Source organism: Macrotis lagotis, chromosome 2 (assembly GCF_037893015.1).
Source record: "Macrotis lagotis isolate mMagLag1 chromosome 2, bilby.v1.9.chrom.fasta, whole genome shotgun sequence".
Classification (NCBI taxonomy): domain Eukaryota; kingdom Metazoa; phylum Chordata; class Mammalia; order Peramelemorphia; family Peramelidae; genus Macrotis; species Macrotis lagotis.
Genome location: NC_133659.1, coordinates 72,230,455 through 72,250,526, shown reverse-complemented (window position 1 = coordinate 72,250,526; position 20,072 = coordinate 72,230,455). Strand labels below are relative to the sequence as shown.

The window sequence follows — 20,072 nt, the reverse complement described above, 5'->3', positions numbered from 1 at the left end:
AGGGGTGTTGTTTTGGCAAAGGATGACACATGTTTTGATTTCTGCCACATGATTAGCTATCTTGACTGTGGTGGGTTTGTCCAGTGGAAATTTTAGGGACACTGTGGGTAAGATGTATGATTATGGGGATCCTCCCATGTTCCAGTGACTGGAAACTCAGCTGGGTCTCTGGAGGTTCCAAAAGCCCTTTTTCATTGTATTCAGAGTCATTATATCTACTCTGGCTAGTTTTGACACAAAGGGCTTTCATTGCACCTTGTTTTGGCAATAGAGAGGGGGTGGTTCAGGTTAGACAATGCCTCGGATTGTGAATGTAACTGAAGAAGAGGTCTGCCGTTAGACAGTTTCCATGCCAGGCCTTTGTTGAACTTCCAGCACTACCTTCCCACGGCTCCGTACGATTAAATTTTGGATTTGTGGTTCTCCTACACGAATGGAGGATGTCCACTTTGTTTAAATGAATTCTTTTGACTTTTAGCTGTGGTGGGAATGTTGATCTTATACTTGGAGGTTTAAGAGTGAATCAAAGTGGAATAGAGTGATCAGAATTTTGCCATTCTGAAGAAGGGATCAGGGCTGAGATGACCCAAGCATTCAGAAAACAGACTATCTAGGTAAGGATGGAATCTGCTCCCACATATGACACGGGAGGTAGTTGGTCATTAAGTTTTTAATATGCTTCTTTTATTTGCCAGGGCTGTGGGATACAAAGGCAAGACACAGTACCTGCCATCAAGGAGCTCTCAATCTAGTGGGAGAGACAACAAGCAAACAGATCTGTCCAAATTATATACAATAAATATGAAGTTATCAACCAAGGGAAGACACTAGATTTAAGAGGGACTGGGAGAAGCTTTCTGTAGGAGGTGGGAGTATAGTTGGCACTTGAAGGAAGCTGGAAAAGACAGAAAATGGATATGGGAAGGGGAGAGGAATGAGAGATAATAAATGGAGCTGAGAGATGGACAGCAAGGAGGACAAGGTCAGTGGTTCAAAGGTGGGGTAAGGTGTAAGAAGATTGGAAATGTAGGGAGAATTTAGGATGTGGAGGACTTTTAATGGCAAACAGAAAATTTTATATTTGAGTCTGGAGATGAGAGGGAGACATCTGAGTTTATCAGATACAGCAGTGATGTGGTCAGACCTGTTTTTAGGAAAATCCCTTCAGCAACTGAATGGGAGGATGCACTGTAATAGGGAGATAAATGGTAGATAGACCCAACAGATTTTTGCAGTAGTCTAGTAGTGAAGTGATGAGGGTTTGGACCAGAATGGTAACAGAGTCAGAGGAGAGAACAGGATATATTCAAGGGATATTATTTCTTTTCTTTTCTTTCTTTTATTTTAAAATTAAAAATTTTGACTGAGTTTTACAATTTTTCCCCCAATCTTACTTCTCCCCCCCCCCATGGAAAGCAGTCTGTCAGTCTTTACTTTGTTTCCATGTTGTACATTGATCCAAATCGAGTGTGATGAGAGAGAAATCATATCGGTAAGGAAGAAACAAAAAGTCTAAGAGAGAACAAGATCAGACAATAGCATATCTGTTTTTTTCTAAATTAAAGGGAATAGTCCTTGAGCTTTGTTCAAACTTCACAGCTCTTTATCTGGATATAGATGGTATTCTCCATTGCAGACAGCCCCAAATTGTCCCTGATTGTTGTGCTGATGGAATGAATAAGTCCATCAAGGTAGATCATGGCCCCCATGTTGCTGTTAGGGTGTACAATGTTTTTCTGGTTCTGCTCATCTCACTCAGCATCAGTTCATGCAAATCCCTCCAGGCTTCTCAAGGGATATTATTAAGAGGAATTGATGGGCCTTGGCAGTAGATTGAATATGGGCAGGCAGGGGTGTGAGGTAAGGTGGGGAGAAGCATGAGCACCTAGGTCTTAAGTCTAGGGGTCTGAGAGGATGTTGTTGCCCTTGACAGTAATAGGAAAATTTGGAAAGGTTTGTTTTGTATTTAGCTATAGATATTATACTGACATGAGTCCCAATAATGGGACTTGAGTAGTGGAATAATTATCCATTCTGGGAGAATTTGTTTCCCACTTTCCTAGGCATCACAGTGGATAGAAGCCTGGATCAGGAATCCTGAGTTCAAATTCTGTCTACTTAGCTGTATGACTTTGGGCAAGAGTTGTTTACTCTCTTTTGACCTCAGTTTTCCTCATCTGAAAATGGGACTAAGATTGTTATAAAGCTTTCTACATGTTAGCTATTGTTAGAATGAGCATGACTTTCAGATTATCCCTTTACTAGAAGTAAGTAGGAGAATCTGTACTTAGAGAATTACTGAGGGATATAGGAAAGATCTTTTGGGGAAGAAACTTCATTTTTTGTTTGGCTACTTAAAGAATACCCTTGGTTTTTGAAATGAAAATCCTTCTTTGCATCTCCCGTAAGACTTTTCATATTCATTGAATGAATTAAATGAATGAATGGATGTACGTGTGAATAAATGAATGCATAGAAGAATCGGTGAATGAATTAACAAACATGGTATAATTCAGTATTGATCTGGTAAATGAATTTTTTCATTTGTATCAACTTTGTTTAAATAGTCAGCTCCCATGAATCTCTCTCCATTACCTGGCTTAGATACATTTTTCCTATTGTTTCTCAATATGATTAATATCATTGCCTATCAGGTTACTCAGTTCCCATGTATGTTCCATACTATTCAGGTGTCTGAATGTCCTTTCCATCTGTCTAAAATATTGGCATGGTTATTCTTTTTTTTTTCCAGCCTATATGTACAGACATGTTCTTGAATTTTGATGATGATGATGAATATTATTCTCTCTTTTATTTACAGGAAGATAAAGCAGCTGCAACACTGAAACTCTGAGGACATCCTGGGATGGAGCCCTGGGTTCCTATTCCCCAGCCCCAGCCCCAGCCCCAAGGGAGGCCTGCAGCACAACCGAAGGGGCTTCAGAGGGGTGCCTATCATGAACCCATGATCCCTCATTCTCAGCAAAGTGGTGAGAAATTCTACCAGTGGACAGATCTTCGAGGGGCTCCTCCACCATGGTCAAATCAATGGGTAGAATACCATCGACCAAGCCATCCATATAGGCCAGGGAATCAGAATAGGTCTCATTCTGGAACTGAGTATTATGAAGGTGGTTATCCCAGTCAACTTTATCCCAGGTAAGTCTTTAGAATTTGGTAAAACTAGCATTGATATCGCCTAAAAAGTAGGGAGGAAACTGATGAAATCATAGGATTTTGATATCTAAGGTTTCTTGAACAGGTTAGGCTGAGAGATGCTTCCTTTCTTCATTTACGTTTTTGCTCTTTATCCTCCTCCATACTGTTTCCTTAGCAACTTCCCCCTCTGTGCCAAACTCTTTTTGCTCTCAAATTGGTTAGTGACTGTGAACTCAACCCATTCCTTTGTCTTATTTTTTCCCCATGCAGCCCCTTTGTGAACCTACTGCCATATGGCCAATAATAAAGGTTTAACTAGGAATTAGAAGACTCTGGGCAGTCAGATAGGAATATATGGTCCTGCTGTCTGTGAATACCAAAATCAAAATCTCTAACCTACCAAAAGACTTTCATTCTAGGCAGAGCCAAAACAATATTTGTCCCCTGGGTAAGCAACATGGGATACTCTCAGATATGAGAATTATTCTTAACCTCCTCCCACCCCTGACTTTGACAGTCAATTTAAATTAACCTAAAGTGATAGGAGTCCTTAGAATACTAACGACTAAGGTGGAAAAAGGAAGCCCCTAGATACTAAAAGGTTGCTGCTAATTAGGACCAGAATAGTTTTGTCTCTATTGGAGTTTAACAAGGCTGGTCTTCTTTAAACTAATTATTCTTATTAAGGAAACAAAGTAGAAGTGTGTAGTAGATAGAGATCTAGTTTTGGAAGTCTGGTAGATCTGACCCCAGGCAACTCAATGCCCTTGAAGACTAAGACTTTTCTCTATAGAAATACATAACCATAAGTCTAGACCAAAGTGGGGGAAAATTCTTGCTAACTTGGTGCTAGGGTTAGTTGTTTCTGGGTTGCTAAAGGACTCAATGCAATGGGTGTCCTCCAAATTTTGGCACTCTGGAACAAAGCCTTGATTGTTATAGTCTAGTTACAGTTTTATTTCCTGGCATCCCAGAAAAAAAAGGACCTCTTCCACAGTGCATTGATCTGTCCTGAGAGGTGACATCATTGATCCTTATTATTTTGATTATTTAAGCAGCTTCAGAAAATATCAGATAGCAGAAACATGATAAATGCTACAAATTTAGAAAACACAGGGCTTGATTAAGCTGATTTCAGGTTGGAAGTTTTTGGACTCTTGAATCTTATTCATGTTCTGCCTCTGACTCATTGTAGATTGTGGCATATATCCAAGTTTCCCTTCTTGTTTTTTTTTTACATATGGGACAGAGAAGGAAGATAATGACACTTAGAGAGCCCCCTGGCTCTGTTAGTTGAAATTATTGCAAAGTATTTGTGGCAAATAGAAAAGTTATACTCATATTCAAGGTGAGTAAATCTGGTGATGGAAATTCCTTATCTCATACTCACTTGGTCTGTTAGTTTTCAAAGTTTGGAAGGTTAAGGGTTGAGGAAGGGAAAATAAACACATTTTAAAGTGACTTGATCCAAATTCTTATTTCAGTTCTTCATATTTTAAATATATTATATTTATATGATCATAAGTTGAATCTTTATACATCATTGTGCCTAGAGCAACATACTTATTGAATTGAACTGAACTGCCTCAGACAGGGTTTAAAGGTCTCCTAAGATAGCATCCTTTTGTGGTATTATGGAGAAAAAGAATAGAATGGAAATTGAGGGGAAAAGAATTTGTTAAATGCTTTATTACGTAGCAAACACTTAGCTAAGTGCTAGAATAACAAAGTGAGGGAGTCTCTACTTTCAAAGGGTTCATATAATGAGGATGCCAACTCCTAAAGAAAAGTTCAACTTCAGGATGAAGGGAAAGCCTTATGGTCCTCAGGGTGCTTCAGTAAGATAGGTGGAAATGCCTAAGGATTCTTAGGGTTCAGCAGCAGTTCCTTGTACCTTATTTTCCTTTTCTTTAAAATGAGTGAGGTTGTCATGAGGATCTCTAAAGTCTCTTAAAACTTTAAATTCTCCTAGATTCTGACTTTGGGTCTTATTCTGACCTTGGTCCTGAATTTTGTTCAGGCCGTTATCTCAGGAGGATCCTACCTTTGAGTCACAATCCTGCTTTGAAGCCAACTTCTTCCTGTTCTGGATTATCAACACTGCTCTTCATCCTGACTTGTGCTTTCTTTCAGTGTTTTGTTTTATTTATTTATTCATTTATTTATTGCGTGTGTGTGTGTGTGTGTGTGTGTGTGTGTGTGTGTGTGTGTGATATTTTAGGTCAGGTTATGAGAATCCATATCAGAACCATCCTCCTACAAGCAAAAGGGAAGAGTACCCCTATGGAAATTATTATCATGGACATTCACAACGGCAGAAAGAAGAACGAGGTATGGATGGGACTTGGTGTTAGTCCAGATGAGTGGATGGGCTAGGGACTCACCATTAAAGCCATGTCTGACAGTTTTGTGCCATGGTAATCTACTCAAAGGAGGGGAACCAGATATCTCTATTTCTTGATCTTGAGGAATGGTGTCAGGGAGCTGCTGGCCTTTGTCCACTAAGAGAATGCTATTGATCCATCACCATTAAGGCATGTTCCTTAATTTATTTTTGTAACAGTGCAGACGAATTTTACTGATCCATCTCCTTAGTAGTTTTTGTAAACAAGACCGAAATCAGAGAGCGGAGGGCAGTCACACTACATGGGAATCAAATGTTTTACTTTAGATTCATTAGTATACAGTGACCTCACTAATTCATCCAAGTCTAATTTACTTCAGAAGATGAGCACTCATCCCAAATTCCATAAATACAGAGATCCTGCTTTATGGGTGAGACATTCTTAGCCATTGTTCACATGTGGAAAATTTTAAATCCCAAGGTAATAGGTGAACAGCACATTCAGTTGTGGGTGGGTGTTACAGGCAGCTTGTGACAGTGTTGGAGAGGAGAAGGAGTCTATTTGGCTGCTGCCTGCCCACACATAGACACACATACATCCCACTTCCATCTCCCCACCATTGTATAATTCTTTATTCTTAATAGTCTGTGGGGGATAAGGAATTGCATTTCGGAAGCTGGCACCTCCAACCTTCTCCTCTTTCAAGCAATTTTGCCTCATTCTTCTCAAATACATTTTTGGATGCATTACTCAGGTACTTTGCTTCTGAGAAAGGAAGCATGTCAGCTGTGACCTCTCAGCAAACAGCACTATCTTTACTCTCTCTCTCTCTCTCTCTCTCTCTCTCTCTCTCTCTCTCTCTCTCTCCACATAGCTCCAAGGCAGGGGAGTCCCTACACTAAACATGCAGATTCCCACAGTGACTACCATGAAGAAAGACAGAACAGCCCATCTGGAAGAAATGGTGAAATCCAGTTTCGGTGAGTGTGGAAACAAAGAAAGATCTCATAATCATAGTGCCTGAAGCAAACAAAAGGTGTTTTCTTCCCTCATCCTCAAGGCAGTCTTCTGTTGAACTTGTCTGTCAATCAACTAACATTTATTAAATGCCTATTACATGATAGGAACTGTGCTAAGCTCTGGAGATACAAAGAAAGGCAAAAAAAGCTCTTTTTCTAAGGAGTTTACCCTTTAGTGAGAGAGAGCGACACAAGAAATATACAGTTTAAATTGGACACAATCTCATTAAGATTAAGGAGATCTGGAAAATGCTCCCTATATATAGAAGGTGGGATTATAGTTGAGGCTTGAAGGAAACCAGGATTAGAGATGAGAAAGGAGTTTTCAAGGCCTGGAGGTGATCATTGAAAATGTTCAGAGAATGTTATGTTTGAGGACCAGTAAGAGTCATTGAATCACAGCTCATGTTAGAGATAGATGTAAGATCTAAGAAACCTGTAAAGGAAGGAGGGGGCCAGATGATGAAAGGTCTTAAAAGCCAAACAGAGAATTTTATAATTGATTTTGGAAATAGTAGGTATTCATAGTGGAAAAATCTGTGATCAGAACTGCATTTTAGGAAGATCATTTTGCCAGTTGATGGAGGATTATTCGGTAGGTCAAGCAGCAAGCTATTACAGTAGTCCAGGAGTGGGGTGATGAGGATTTGTATCAGAGTGGTGACAGTGTAGGATACAGACCAGTTGGCATCTGAAACTCTACTTTTTAGATTTAGGTTTAGAATGACCCAGTAGACCTGATCCACTTTTCATGATAGGCTCTTAGGAGAATAGATCCATATCTGCTTTGATCTAAGGACCTAATTCAGTCTGGGTCATGGCCCTAAATAAGCCTTTGGAAGAGACCACAATTTAGTGTTATCAGCCTGAGAGAGGTAACTTGGCATGCGTCGTAAGAGAACGGTCTCGAATTTGGAAAGGACCGGCTTCAGGTCTTGCCTGATAGCTGTCTGCTTGGCCATGGACAAGCCAGTCAGATTCTGAATACTCTAGCTCAGTGGAGTCAAACTCAAGCAGAACTAGATCCCTGCAAGTCTCTTATCTATTTGGGTTAAAATATCTAGGTTCCATGGTATTTTTATTCTGAATTTGTCAGTGCTGCAGCAAGGAGCTAGGTGATTCTGTAACAAATAGCAGAGAAAGTCAGGATCCAAATTGATGAAGGGAGTTCCTTTGTTGGGAGTTCTTTACACTAATGACAGAGCAGGTCTAGTCTTCAATTGTTATTTTCTGAATTGACCTGGTTTTTATAAGATTCTCAATGTTAGGCATGATCTTCTGGACTGGAAATATCAAAACTGGGTTACCATCAAACTGGCCTCTGGGATGAAGAAAGGAGACAGATCAGGCAAAGAAAAAGAGCCGAAATCCATCTGTGTTGGTGTCTTCATCTAGCAAAGTCCCTCTCAAATCTAAGTACTTTTATTTCAACTAAAGACTACTTGAATATTTAGTCAGACCAATAGAGAAGAAGTCTTTTCTATAGACTTGGAAATACTCCAGGCCACTGGACAATGTAGATAATAGTTTTTTTCCCCCTTATTTGTTGAATTGCTGTGCTATGAAGGCCAACAAGAGGGAATGTTTTCAGTGAACCTAGATTAAAGTCTCAGTCTCTGAAGTTTATTTATTTTTGTGACTTTTAGGCAAGGCATCAAATCTTTATGGGTCTAAGTTTCCTCATCTATTAAATAAAGGGGTGTGTTAGATGGACTTTGAGGTCCCTTTTCTTTCTAGAGTTAGGTCCATTTGCTTCTCCCTTTGGTTTATAACAACAAAAGGACCATCTCATTTGTGTTTACCTAATGCTGGTTTCTCACCAGGCTTTGTCCCCTCTTACTACAGGTCAAAAAATTATGATATGTACAAGGAAGGCCCAGTTTCTGACCCTTCCAGGCAAGAAAGGTCAAGGGAAGAGGACCTGCAACAGAGCACCTTGGAAGATGCCAATACTCAGCTCAATGAGGTAACCAACCTACTGTGAAGTGGAGGTTCTTGACCTGAAGTGTCCCAATTAGGATGCTTCTACACTCATTCTCAATATACAGTACCTTTTTGACTCTCAAAGCAGCCAGCAATATGTAAAACCCAGACCACATTCAATTTGATCAGGGTCCTTTACATTCCTGATATAAAGCCTACACAGGGTGAGTCGGCACAGTGGATACAGTGCCAGACTTATCTTCCTGAGTTCAAGTCTGACTTCACATATGCTAGCTATGTTGACTCTGCACAAGTCACTTAGCCTGCTTACTTCTATATAATGAGATAGAGAAGGAAATGGCAAACCATTGCAAGATCTTTGCCAAAAAAACCCCAAACCCCAAAGCAAAAAACACAAAACAGAACCCAAATAGGATTATGAAGAATTGGACATAATTAAAAATGACTGAACAATAACAAATCTTCCTCTTTCCCTTGAAATTCTGTTTTTTTTTCTATATTAAGTTTCTTATTAGATTGAGAGCTGTTTGAAAGCAGGGATTGATGCCTGTTGTTTAGTGGTGTTATTTCAGTTTGTGTTCAACTCTTTGTGATTCCATCTGGGCTTTTTTTGGCAGTAATACTGGAATGGTTAGCCATTTCCTTCTCCAACTCATTTTACGGATAAGGAAACTGAGGCAAAAAAGGTAAAATGACTTGCCCAGGGTCATACAACTGGGAAGGATCTCAGGCCAGATTTGAGTTCAGGAAGATGTCTTTCTAACTTCAGGCCTAGCACTCTAGCCACTGTGCCACCTGGCTGAAATGGGCTATTCAGGAGGACTAGCACCGGTTGTGAGGGCTTGCCTGAACCCTTTTCAGGGAGACTTATTCACCTTTTGTGTCCACCTAGTTCACCCACTCTCTCATCTGTGACTTAAAGAAGCTGTAGCATGTGCAAACTGTCTTGGCAGAGAGGTTAAACCATTGAGGGTAACAGACAGGCCTCAAATCATCAGTGAATTAGGGGGATGTTTGCCCCAAGTATGGGAAATTTTCCCTGGCAGAGTTAGTGAATGAGAGCAATTTGTTCCAATGGTCATGAAGGCAACTGAAGCCAGTGCTGTGGTGTACTTAGAACTTGGTCGGGCTAGCAGATGCCTAGGACATCCATTTTTTGCTAGGCCATTTGCTTTCATCTTAACTTTTGTCTTGCCACTGGACTTTGATGACTCAGGAAGAGAGAGTGAGACCGGTGACTGTGCAACTCAACCTCACTTAAATCCAATCCATGTACAAGTCAAGACATCCCTCATGATGTCATTGGTCCTCCTTGAAAGGTACAGGCAACATCAGTAGACACTTAATAAATGTTTACTAACCCTAAGTATTGGCTCTTTTTCTCCATTCCAGAATGTAAACTTGAAAGCACAGACTATTTTCTTTTCCAATTTGTATTTCTAGGGCCTTCCTAGCATGGAATCTGGTCCATAATTGCAGGGACTCTCAAACTTACTTTTTCACTCACAGAATACTATTCTCTGTGTGATGAAAGAGAACATTAGGGAGAACTGGGAGATACAAACACATGCCCTTGATTATGTAAGTTTTCTACTATTTGAGACACACCAAGAATCCAGAGAATTGACACTATGGTGGCAGAGTTCTAGGGAATTCTTTGAGAATTGCTCTAATAATCTTATAATAAATGTTTGTTGAGTAAACTGAATTAGCCTATTTTCCTTAAACTCAAGTAGAGTGGCAGTTTGTTCCTCTTTGGGATCTGTGAGCTACAGAAATATTTTGATTTAGGTAGGAAGACAGAGTCATGCATTCTTTCCTGGCTAGTGTGGACCTCTCTGCAGAATACCTAAGCTTCCAAGAGTTTAGTGATCGCTTCCTATTCAGTTTTATGGGCTTTCATGTGTGTCGGTCTTATCTACTCATTTAGGTTATAAGTTTTCCAAAGTCAAGGGCTATGTTTTATAGTTTTATATCTCTTACAAATGGCCCATTCCTGAGTCTGACAGGGACCAGTTGAAAATGTTTAACAAGAATGAATTTAATATTATTTGACCAAATAAAAACTATTTAACAAAATAAATGCAAATTCAATGAATCATAGATAATATTATATTTTAAAACTAAGTCAGTCTGTGATCCACAGTGATCCTTATGTATGAATTAGCTGTCCCAGTTTCTAGTTTAGGTTAACATTTCTGCTTTAGAGTGCCTAGCTCAGTAAATACTTGTTGATGGATTGAATGCTTTTCTGAACAATGAATCCTTTCATTATCACATTATTTATTGAGGAACTGGAATTTTATTTCTCTTAAAAGAGTGGTCAGGAGGGTGAGGCCTCTGTGACAATCTACTCAACTGATGAAGTCCTATCTTGCTGATGCATTTCCAGATGTATTTTCATTGTACAGTGTTTAGTATGGCAATGGACACATATTGGCATTTAATAAATATTTATTGATTGTTCCCATTTTTTTCTAATTTCCAGCTTTCATCTACTGGTGAATGTATTTTGCTCCAGCAGTATAAAGAGTCGGGTCTTAGCTCCAGCAGCTATGAACTCAGTCAATACATGTTGGATTCTTCTGATCAGTTTGACTCTACCCCTTTGAAGACCTGGAGCCCGGTTCATACAGGTACCAGGAACTCCAAAGAAACTATGCTTACCTAGAAAGTCCTATCTCTCTACCTCATTTATAAATGGTCCTTGAATTCCCTAGTAAAATATAAGTTCCTTGAAGCCAGGGATTTTTTTCTTTTGTCTTTGTACCCCAATGCCTACAATAGTATATGGCCTAAAGTTGATGATTAATTAATTTTGTTAATGGACTGAACTCATAACCTTCCATAACATCAATTTTATTCATGTGTCAATTTGAGACTTCTATCTATTGATATCTAGTTACTTAAAATGAAGATGTTATTGTCAATTCTTACCTTTATAATGAAGATGCTATTGTCAATTCTTAGAGGGTCCTGTTTGGCATTTGACTAGTAGTCCATTTGGGATGAATATGGTGTTTGTCCTTCATTCTCAAAGAAGATCATGACATTGGGGAGGTGATGAGTGAAAGGGGCTGCGCTAAGTCGTCAGCCTCATGTTCTCCTCAAGAACCATCTGGATCCAGGAGTCAGATATACATGAGGACAACTGGAGATGGACCTGGATAGGAGGCAATCAGGGTTAAGCAACTTGCCCAAGGTCACACAGTAAGGTGTCAAGTGTCTGAGGCAGGATTGGAACTCAGGTCCTCCCGATTCCAAAGCCAGTGTTCTATTCACTATGTCACCAAGCTGCTTTGTTCCACTTGGGAGATGAGATAGTAAAAGATGATTTTTCATCTACATAGGGAAGTTTATCTAAAAGGAGACTCCTAGAGAGGAGGGATCAAAATGTGATGGAGAAAGTGAAGGTCATCCACAAAGCAAAATGACTTTTCTGAGATGGTGAATTCTCAAAGAAATGGAATCTCAAGAGCCAGTGATTTTGCATATTTTGTAGCAACTGGGTTTTTCTTCTTTACTAGAAGAAAGAACTGATGTATCATTTAGGACCAGTCAGTTAAACTTTATAGCATGTTGGGAATAGATCTGATATAGAGAGGTTCTAAAGCAGGAGTTCCAAAACAGAGGTCTGTGAACAAGCAATTATTAATAACATGTGTGCCAGTTACTATCTTAAGCACTGGAAATAGAAAGAAAGATAAAAGAATGGATCCTGAACTCAAGGAGTATAGGAATATAACAATATTTTGAGAGCCACATTTCAAAATAATTACTTTCCCTTGTAATATTATGCATTTTATTTTAAGCATTTAATAGCCCTTTTTTTGAGAAAGCATCTGTAGACATCACCAGGGGTCAGAGATACAGAAAAGTTTAAAAAACCCTGTTCTAGAGCCTAGCCCATTCCAGCTCTCAATTCTTTTATTTTACTAGAACCTAATTTTCTAGTTCATCCAGAATCTTGCCTCAGCTGTCATTTCCATAACAATATCTTCTAATCTTCACTATTATCTGATATCTAATATTATCTAATATAATTCGATAATAATTTTACCCAAGACACTATCACTGATTATCTCTTCGAATTTCTGATTAGAAGATGCATCAGTTGGTCCTGTGGATTCCATGAAGTTCTTCATTCCTCACACACCTGTGTGCTTTGGACCGGGAGGTCAACTGGTCCTGGTGTGCCCTAACCATCCAGCTGATGGCCAGACAGCACTTGTGGAAATACACAGTTTGGAGGTAAAATTGTTAGAAGTGCCCCCACCCAAACATACAGATATTCCGGGTACATTCCTGTTCTTCATTTCTCCTTTCACCCTCCTCAGTCTGCGTTGTTGACCATGTATAGAGATTATTTTGCTTTGCTTTCCTAGAAAATAGGGAGAAGGCAGTTTTTAGCTCATTAAATAAGCTATTTGTAAAATGCTTTTCACAATGATTGGCACATTTCTTGTTCAGTCATGTCCAACTCTTTGTGACCCTATTTGTGATTTTCTTGATGAAGATACTGGAGTGGTTTACCATTTCCTTCTCCAGTTCATTTTACAGATGAGAAAACTGAGGCAAACAAGGTGAAATGACTTGTCCAGAGGCATACAACCAGTAAGTATCTGAGGCTGGATTTGAGCTCACAGAGATGAGGCATCCTGACTCCAAGTCTGGTGTTCTAACCCTTATGTCATCATCATTTTATAGTTTCACAAATTAAGACTCTGAGATCTTTAGTGATTTTTCCTATCACCAATAGCTTGAAAGCATCAGAGACAGGATTTGAATCCAGGTCTCCTTGACTACAAGCTAGTATTCTGTCCACTAAATCATACTAGCTTAGGTCTAATTTTTCCTTGACATGCTATCAGCATATTATTTCACACAGAAATGTGCCTCATTCTTCATTTGGATACAGCGGCCACATTACCATGCTTGGTGGCATTCTGAATCATAAGTAACATAGAGTTTCATTCCTGGGCAAGCTTTACAGCTTAGTTGAATGCCTTGGAATTTTAATTTCCTGCCCAGATCTTTATCATAAGTAACTATAATTATGGTAAAGATTGGGAAGAGGAAGCTTCATTTCAAACATGATACAGTGGGAAATAATCTGGATTTTGAGTTGAGGACCTAGGTTCAAATTTTGTTTTTTTCACTTACTAGTTATGTGTTTCTCATATGTAAAATGAAGGGATTGTACTAAAAGTGGAGTCCTCTTCAGCTTAGAATCTAAAGTCTTATTTTTTTTGAAAATTTTTTTGAAAAAAATTATTTTTAAAATTTTATATTTTTGTTTCCACCCCATTACATGTAAAAGTTACTTTTAACATTCATTTAAAATATTTTTTGAGTTCCAAATTCTCCTTCTTTCCTCAACACCCCTCACTGATCGGGCAAGCAATTTGAGGTAGGTTACACTTGTGTGGTCATGCAAATTATATTTCCATGTTAGTCACTTTGTGAAAGAAAACACATGTAAAAAAACAAGAAAAATGAAGAAAGCAAGGAACAAATTTGTGCTTTCATCTGCATTTGGGCTCCATCAATTCCTTCTCTGGAAATGGTTAGCATTTTTCCATCACAAATCCTTCAGAATTATGATGGATCATTGAATTACTGAGAATAGCTAAGTGATTCACAGTTGATTATTATATAATAATGTTCTGCTCATTTTACTTTGTAGCAGTTCCTGTAAGTTTTTAAAGTCTTATGACCCTAAGTTAGTGGGACCTAGTTTTAAGCTGTCTGCCTATTCTTTACATTTGAGGTAATAATAATAATAATAATAATAATAATAATAATAATAATAATAATAACTCATACCAAAGTTTATTGAAAATTTAAAAAATCCAAACTATTAGAACCCTTTGAGATGAGTTATGAAATGTTAGCATATCCACTTTACAGATGAGAAAATTGAGGTGTCAATAGAGTAAGTGGTTTGCCCATTGACTCATCTATCTATACTAGCTATAACCTATAATCCAATCTAGAACTAGAAAGTGGCAGAACTAGGTTGCCAGATATCAAATCCTACCTTTTATAAGGTGCCATCTCCATTTATTAAAAGACAGTTTGCTTCTATTAACATTCTGAGTTAGGAGTCTTGCCTAAGTAGTAGAAATATTCCGAAACAATTTTTTAAATTATCCTCTGTGACAATTGACTAACAAAACCTTTCCATCTGCTGGTCTAGGCAGAGCAAAATATTAGATGGGCAGAGGAAATCTACTTTTATTTTCCAGGTTTTCCTTAATGACACTGAGGAACAAGAGGAGCTAAGAGCTTTTGTAGGACCTCTGATCAGGTAAAATTCCAGAAAGACTTTATTAACCAGAAGTCAGTGCATTTTGTGAATGACTCACATGCTTCTTGGGCTTCTATCTGTTTGGCTGTAGCTTGGCTTTCTTTGAAGAAAACGTTCACTAATGGATAATGAAGTAAACTCCTTTGTATTGCAGGAACCAGATGTGACATTGTATTGATTTCATCATTTGTAGCTAAAGAGAATAAGAAAACATAGGTTTAAAAGGAAGAGACCACTCATGGAAAAAAAAATCAATTAAAATTTGCAGATATCATGTCAAGGAAATTCTAGGGCTCAATATGAGTGACAACAGCTTGGATATTAGAATAACACACCATTTTGAGAGTGAGTTCTGGGAAATTGCCAAGTGAATTAATTTAAAAAGAATAGCCTTAAAGCATGGTTTCCACTAGGGAGAAGAAACATGATGGAATTTAATAGTTGGACCAGTATGAGTGAGCACATCTACCCTCTTTAGGACTGAATTGGAACTTCTCTTTTTCAGTGATTATTTTTCTCAACTCATGTATTCCAAGAGGGAAAAAAACCCAGAGCAACAGAGAATTTCTAGGGCTATGGGGCATTCTTTTAGTGTTAAGAGAATCAGAGTCAAGTTTTCTATGACATATGACCATGGAGGAATAGTGGAAATTGTGAGCCAGGAAATCTACATTCATGTCTCATCTCTGTCACTACCTAGCTTGGTGAATTAAGGCAAATCTCTTAATCTTCCTGGGTCTCAATTTCCTCATTTGGAAAATAAGGATTAGATCCTATGATCCCCTTTAGCTTGAACATCCTCTATGAACTGATGATCCCAAGTTCTTCCTCCTTCCTTGAGATGACAGCTTTCTTGTAGCCAAACTCCTGCCCTAAATTTATGTAATCAGATTTTTTGAAAAATTCTCACTCATCTAGATGACTTAATACATAGGTTTTAATCTTCCCTGAGGCATCTTTCATAAGTTTATCCTAAATACCTTTCCCTTGAGTGTTGTAGAACATGATTCCCAATGGTTGATTCTGCTTCTTGGGTTGCCCCCACAGGGAAGATGTGCACAAAGTGGATGTGATGTTGTTTTGCCAGCAGAAGGCGACTTTGAGCTGCAAGGCTGAGACACCAAGGGGTAGAGACTTGGCTCTGCTCTGGAAGTTGCTGGTTCTCCTTTGTCGGCAAAATGGAGTACGTAGACAAGCAGCCCTACTTAGGGCAGATAGAAATGGAAGGGCTGGTTTCGATAAAGCTGAGTTAATTTCATGGACGTTTATGGAAAAAAAAGAGTGCATTTGTTAATTGTCATTTTTGATTTAGTCCTCTGGTGTGAGGACCCCCTCTACTGATAGAGGCTGATAACTCAGTTATTATGTAGTCTTAGAGGGCTGGTTGGGTCATTGAGAAGTTAAATGATTTTCATTTGCTTCATAGTTAGAAAATATTGGAGGCAAGATGTGAACCCATGTTGGCCTCCAATGCTGACCCTCTATTGTCTGTACCACATAAATGCCATTTTAAATATGTAATACCTTCCTAGAATATGGATAATGTTTCAGCCAGGAAACAATCCCACAAGAAAGCTGCCATTTTTTTTCTCTAACATGCTCTTGATGGTCTTTCAGAGAAGTCATGACTATTGTCAGCAATGCTATTGCTGATGAAGGCTGAAGCATACTCATCCAAACAATTTATGAGAAATAGTGCTCTTGTGTGCTATTGGGCAGGGTGAAAGAGGAAGGTAGAAGAAACAATTTTATAGAGCTTATAAAAAGGGTATGCCCCCTATGTCATTGTTTTCTTAGTCTGAACTAAGTATTAGGACTAACTTTACTAATAGGGCTCATGATCTATTTTCTTTCTTGTGAAGTCAATGGTGGGGTCCGATGTAGCTGAGTTGTTGATGCAAGACTGCAAGAGACTGGAGAAATATAAAAGACAAGCGCCTGTAGCTAACTTGATCAACTTGACTGATGATGATTGGCCTGTTCAGAGCTCTGGGACACCCAACCTGCTCACTGGGGAGATTCCACCCAGTGTAGAGACACAAGAACAGGTTATCGAGAAGTTCACTAAACTTCTCTTCTATGGAAGAAAGAAGGCAAGTAATCTTTAATTTTATACTTAAATTCCATAAAGGTCTTATTTTTAAAGCAATCTAGACATGGTGGGGGGCTGCTACGTGGTGTAGTGGATAAGATACCAGATCTGGTGCTCAGGGTCATCTTTCTGAGTTTATACCTAGCCTCAGAGAACTAATAGCTTTGTGACCCTGGACAAGTCCCTTAATCATGTTTGCCTCAGTTCCTCCTCTGTAAAATGAACTGGAGAAAGAAATTGCAAACCACTCTAGGATCTTTGCCAAGAAAATCCTAAATGGAGTCATGGAGAGCCAGACATGACTGAAATAAATGAACAACAACAACTAAAGAGAGCTTTAGTAAAAATTAAAAAAAGAGGGAGATATTAAAGGGCTGCCTCCAGTAGTAATATGAGTTGGAATCTAATGACTGCATCAATCCAGTCATATAAGAGGGTGACAAATTTGGTCTAGCACAGGGTAAAATTGATAACCTAAGAGGCCAAGCCCTCAGTTTCTTTCCATGGTAGTCCCTCCCTTCCTTCCTGTCTTTCCTCCTTCCCATCTTCCCTCCTTCCTTCCCTTCCTTCTTTCCTTCCTTCCTTCCTCCTTCCCGTCTTTCCTCCTTCCCATCTTCCCTCCTTCGTTCCCTTCCTTCCTTCCTTCCTTCCTTCCTTCCTTCCTTCCTTCCTTCCTTCCTTCCTTCCTTCCTTCCTTCCTTCCTTCCCCCTCCTTCCCTCCCTCCCTCCTTCCTTCCTTCCTTCCCTCCCTCCCTCCCTCCTTCCTTCCTTCTCTCCTTCCCTCCTTCCCTCCTTCCCTCCCTCCCTCCCTCCCTCCCTCCCTCCCTCCCTTCCTTCCTTCCTTCCTTCCTTCCTTCCTTCCTTCCTTCCTTCCTTCCTTCCTTCCTTCCTTCCTTCCTTCCTTCCTTCCTTCCTTCCTTCCTTCCTCCCTCCCGTCTTTCCTTTCCCACAGAACAGCAACTTGTAAGAGTGCCTATGACAGCGGTAGGTTAACTTGAGAGGGGTTAAATGACCTGCCTAGGGATACAGAGAGTATTTGTCAGAAACTGGACTTAAGCCTAGTTCTTCCTGATTCTGAGGCTGACTTGCTCTCTTGTTCTAATCTCTCTGTTTCTCTGAAAGGATTAAATGGGGAGTTGTTTAGGATGATCAATTTCTTTTCACCTGGAGGTAGAATTAGCTCATTAGCTTATGATTGTCCCCAAATGACAAATTTCCTGGTGTTGAGGAAATAATGGGTAGTACTAACACAGTGCCTTACACAATGCATTGTTCAATAAATATTTGTTAAATGAGTCTACATTTTAAGGACAAGTTTGATATATTTGCTCTCTATGGAGTCATTGGTGTGATTGATTTAGCTTTCGAGAGGTAGGAATATCATCCTTGATGGTAGCTGTTAAAGTAGTTAGCCTTTATCCATTATTAATTTAACAAATCAACACAGTGTCTGTGGGCCTGGACCCATGGATGCTGTTTCCAGTATGCTTGTTTGAGGAGCAGGTTAAATCCGTATTGGGATTAAAGTTACAGCACACTGGAATTCCTCCTGTACTTTTCACATCTTAGACTTGAGATAGTTTTGGCCTTTGCTAAGGTCAAGAATGTTTTACTTGGCTAAATCTGAAGACTGGTTACCCTAGTTAGAGTTTAAAAACCATAGTTTTTCTTTTTTTAGATTTTTTTTCAAGGCAATGGGGTTAAGTGGCTTGCCCAAGGCCACACGGCTAGGTTAATTATTAAGTGTTTGAGGTCGGATTTGAACCCAGGTACTCCTGACTCCAAGGCCAGTGCTCTATTCACTGCGCCACCTAGCCGCCCCCTAAAAACCATAGTTTTATAGTCTCTTGGTTCTTGGGATGTGGAGGAAGGGGAGGAGAAAACTGGTAGAAGAAATAATCAATTGAGTGGGGCAATGGATAGAGTTCTAGACCTGGAGTCAAGAAGACCTGAGTTTAAATTCAGCCATACTAGCTGTGTGACTCTGAGCAAATCTCTGAATCTCTACTTGTTTCCATTTCCTCATTTACAAAAACAGGATAATACAAATTGCTTGCTTTCTCAGTGGGTGTGGGTGGAAGTAGAAGGAAGGAAGAAAATCTGGGACTCAAAATTCAAAATAAATTGAATAATAATTTAAATAAATAAAAGAAATAAAAAAGATAATTAAAAAAATTAACAATGAGAAAAAGTGATACCCAAAACATCTACTTCCCAGGGCTGTTGTGAGGATCTAATAGAATTATATTTATAGTATATATATATATATATATATATATATATATATATATATATAATGCATATAAAATTCTTTGGCTTATGTGTGGAGGTGGAGGCACAGTAAGGAGTAGGAACAAGCATTAATAAGTATCTACTATGTACCACACAGTTTCTTTATCTTTGATGTTGATATGTAAGATTCTTCTTTTTTTAAAATTTTATTCAATCATAAAGCATTTGTTGCCTATTATGTGCTAGGTCCTGCAAACACAATAAAAACAGTTTTGAACCATACCCTCAAGGGGAATATATTACTGAATCAAATAGCTTTTATTTTTTGTCCAAATTTTTTTTTAACCCTTAGATTCTCTTTATTAACTGGTCCATTTTTCTACAACAAATATGTCTGAAATCATCTCTAATAAAATTATTTACAACATTTCCAAGGAGAGGGATTATTTCTGTCCCCATTACAGCTATTCGCAGAGTACTTCCACTGAACAAGACATCACCAGCTACCTAAGAACAGCCACTGTGTCTGCTAATTTGCTTAGGAAACAAATGTAAAAATCTAGACATTTACAACAGTAGGTTGTCATTCCTCACAAGAGACAACAATTTTTTTGGAAAACTTGAACTCCATCTTGCCACCACAAATGGTTTATCAACCCTGCCTTTCTTGCTGTTCATTTAATCAAGAGGCTGTGGTTTAAGAGAGGAACAGAATTATTAAAATGATTAACTGTACAGAAATTATCGTGTTTTAAAAAATTATCGTGATTTAAAAATCATAGGTCAAAATTGTTTTTTGTAATCGTGTTTTAAAAAAATTATCGTGATTTAAAAATCATAGGTCAAAATTGTTTTTTGTAAAATTCACACACATTTTTTTGGTCCAAATTAAAAAAAAACATTTTTATCTAAATTTCTGAGTTCCAAATTTTATCCCTCTCTTCCTCCTTCCTCTTCCTACCCACTCCCTG

The 20,072-nt window shown here is 38.7% G+C and overlaps 1 protein-coding gene across 1 annotated transcript in view; it reads left to right on the top strand.

Moving 5' to 3' along the window:
* SEC16B (SEC16 homolog B, endoplasmic reticulum export factor) overlaps nt 1–20,072 on the top strand; it is an 88,790-nt gene that overhangs the window by 867 nt on the left and 67,851 nt on the right. Inside the window, exons 2-10 of the mRNA XM_074222111.1 lie at nt 2,822–3,159; nt 5,381–5,490; nt 6,379–6,484; nt 8,369–8,489; nt 10,956–11,103; nt 12,570–12,718; nt 14,716–14,777; nt 15,825–15,960; nt 16,640–16,870. Coding sequence (XP_074078212.1) covers nt 2,867–3,159; nt 5,381–5,490; nt 6,379–6,484; nt 8,369–8,489; nt 10,956–11,103; nt 12,570–12,718; nt 14,716–14,777; nt 15,825–15,960; nt 16,640–16,870 — 1,356 coding nt within the window. The 5' untranslated portion in view covers nt 2,822–2,866. The remainder of the gene's footprint in view (nt 1–2,821; nt 3,160–5,380; nt 5,491–6,378; nt 6,485–8,368; nt 8,490–10,955; nt 11,104–12,569; nt 12,719–14,715; nt 14,778–15,824; nt 15,961–16,639; nt 16,871–20,072) is intronic.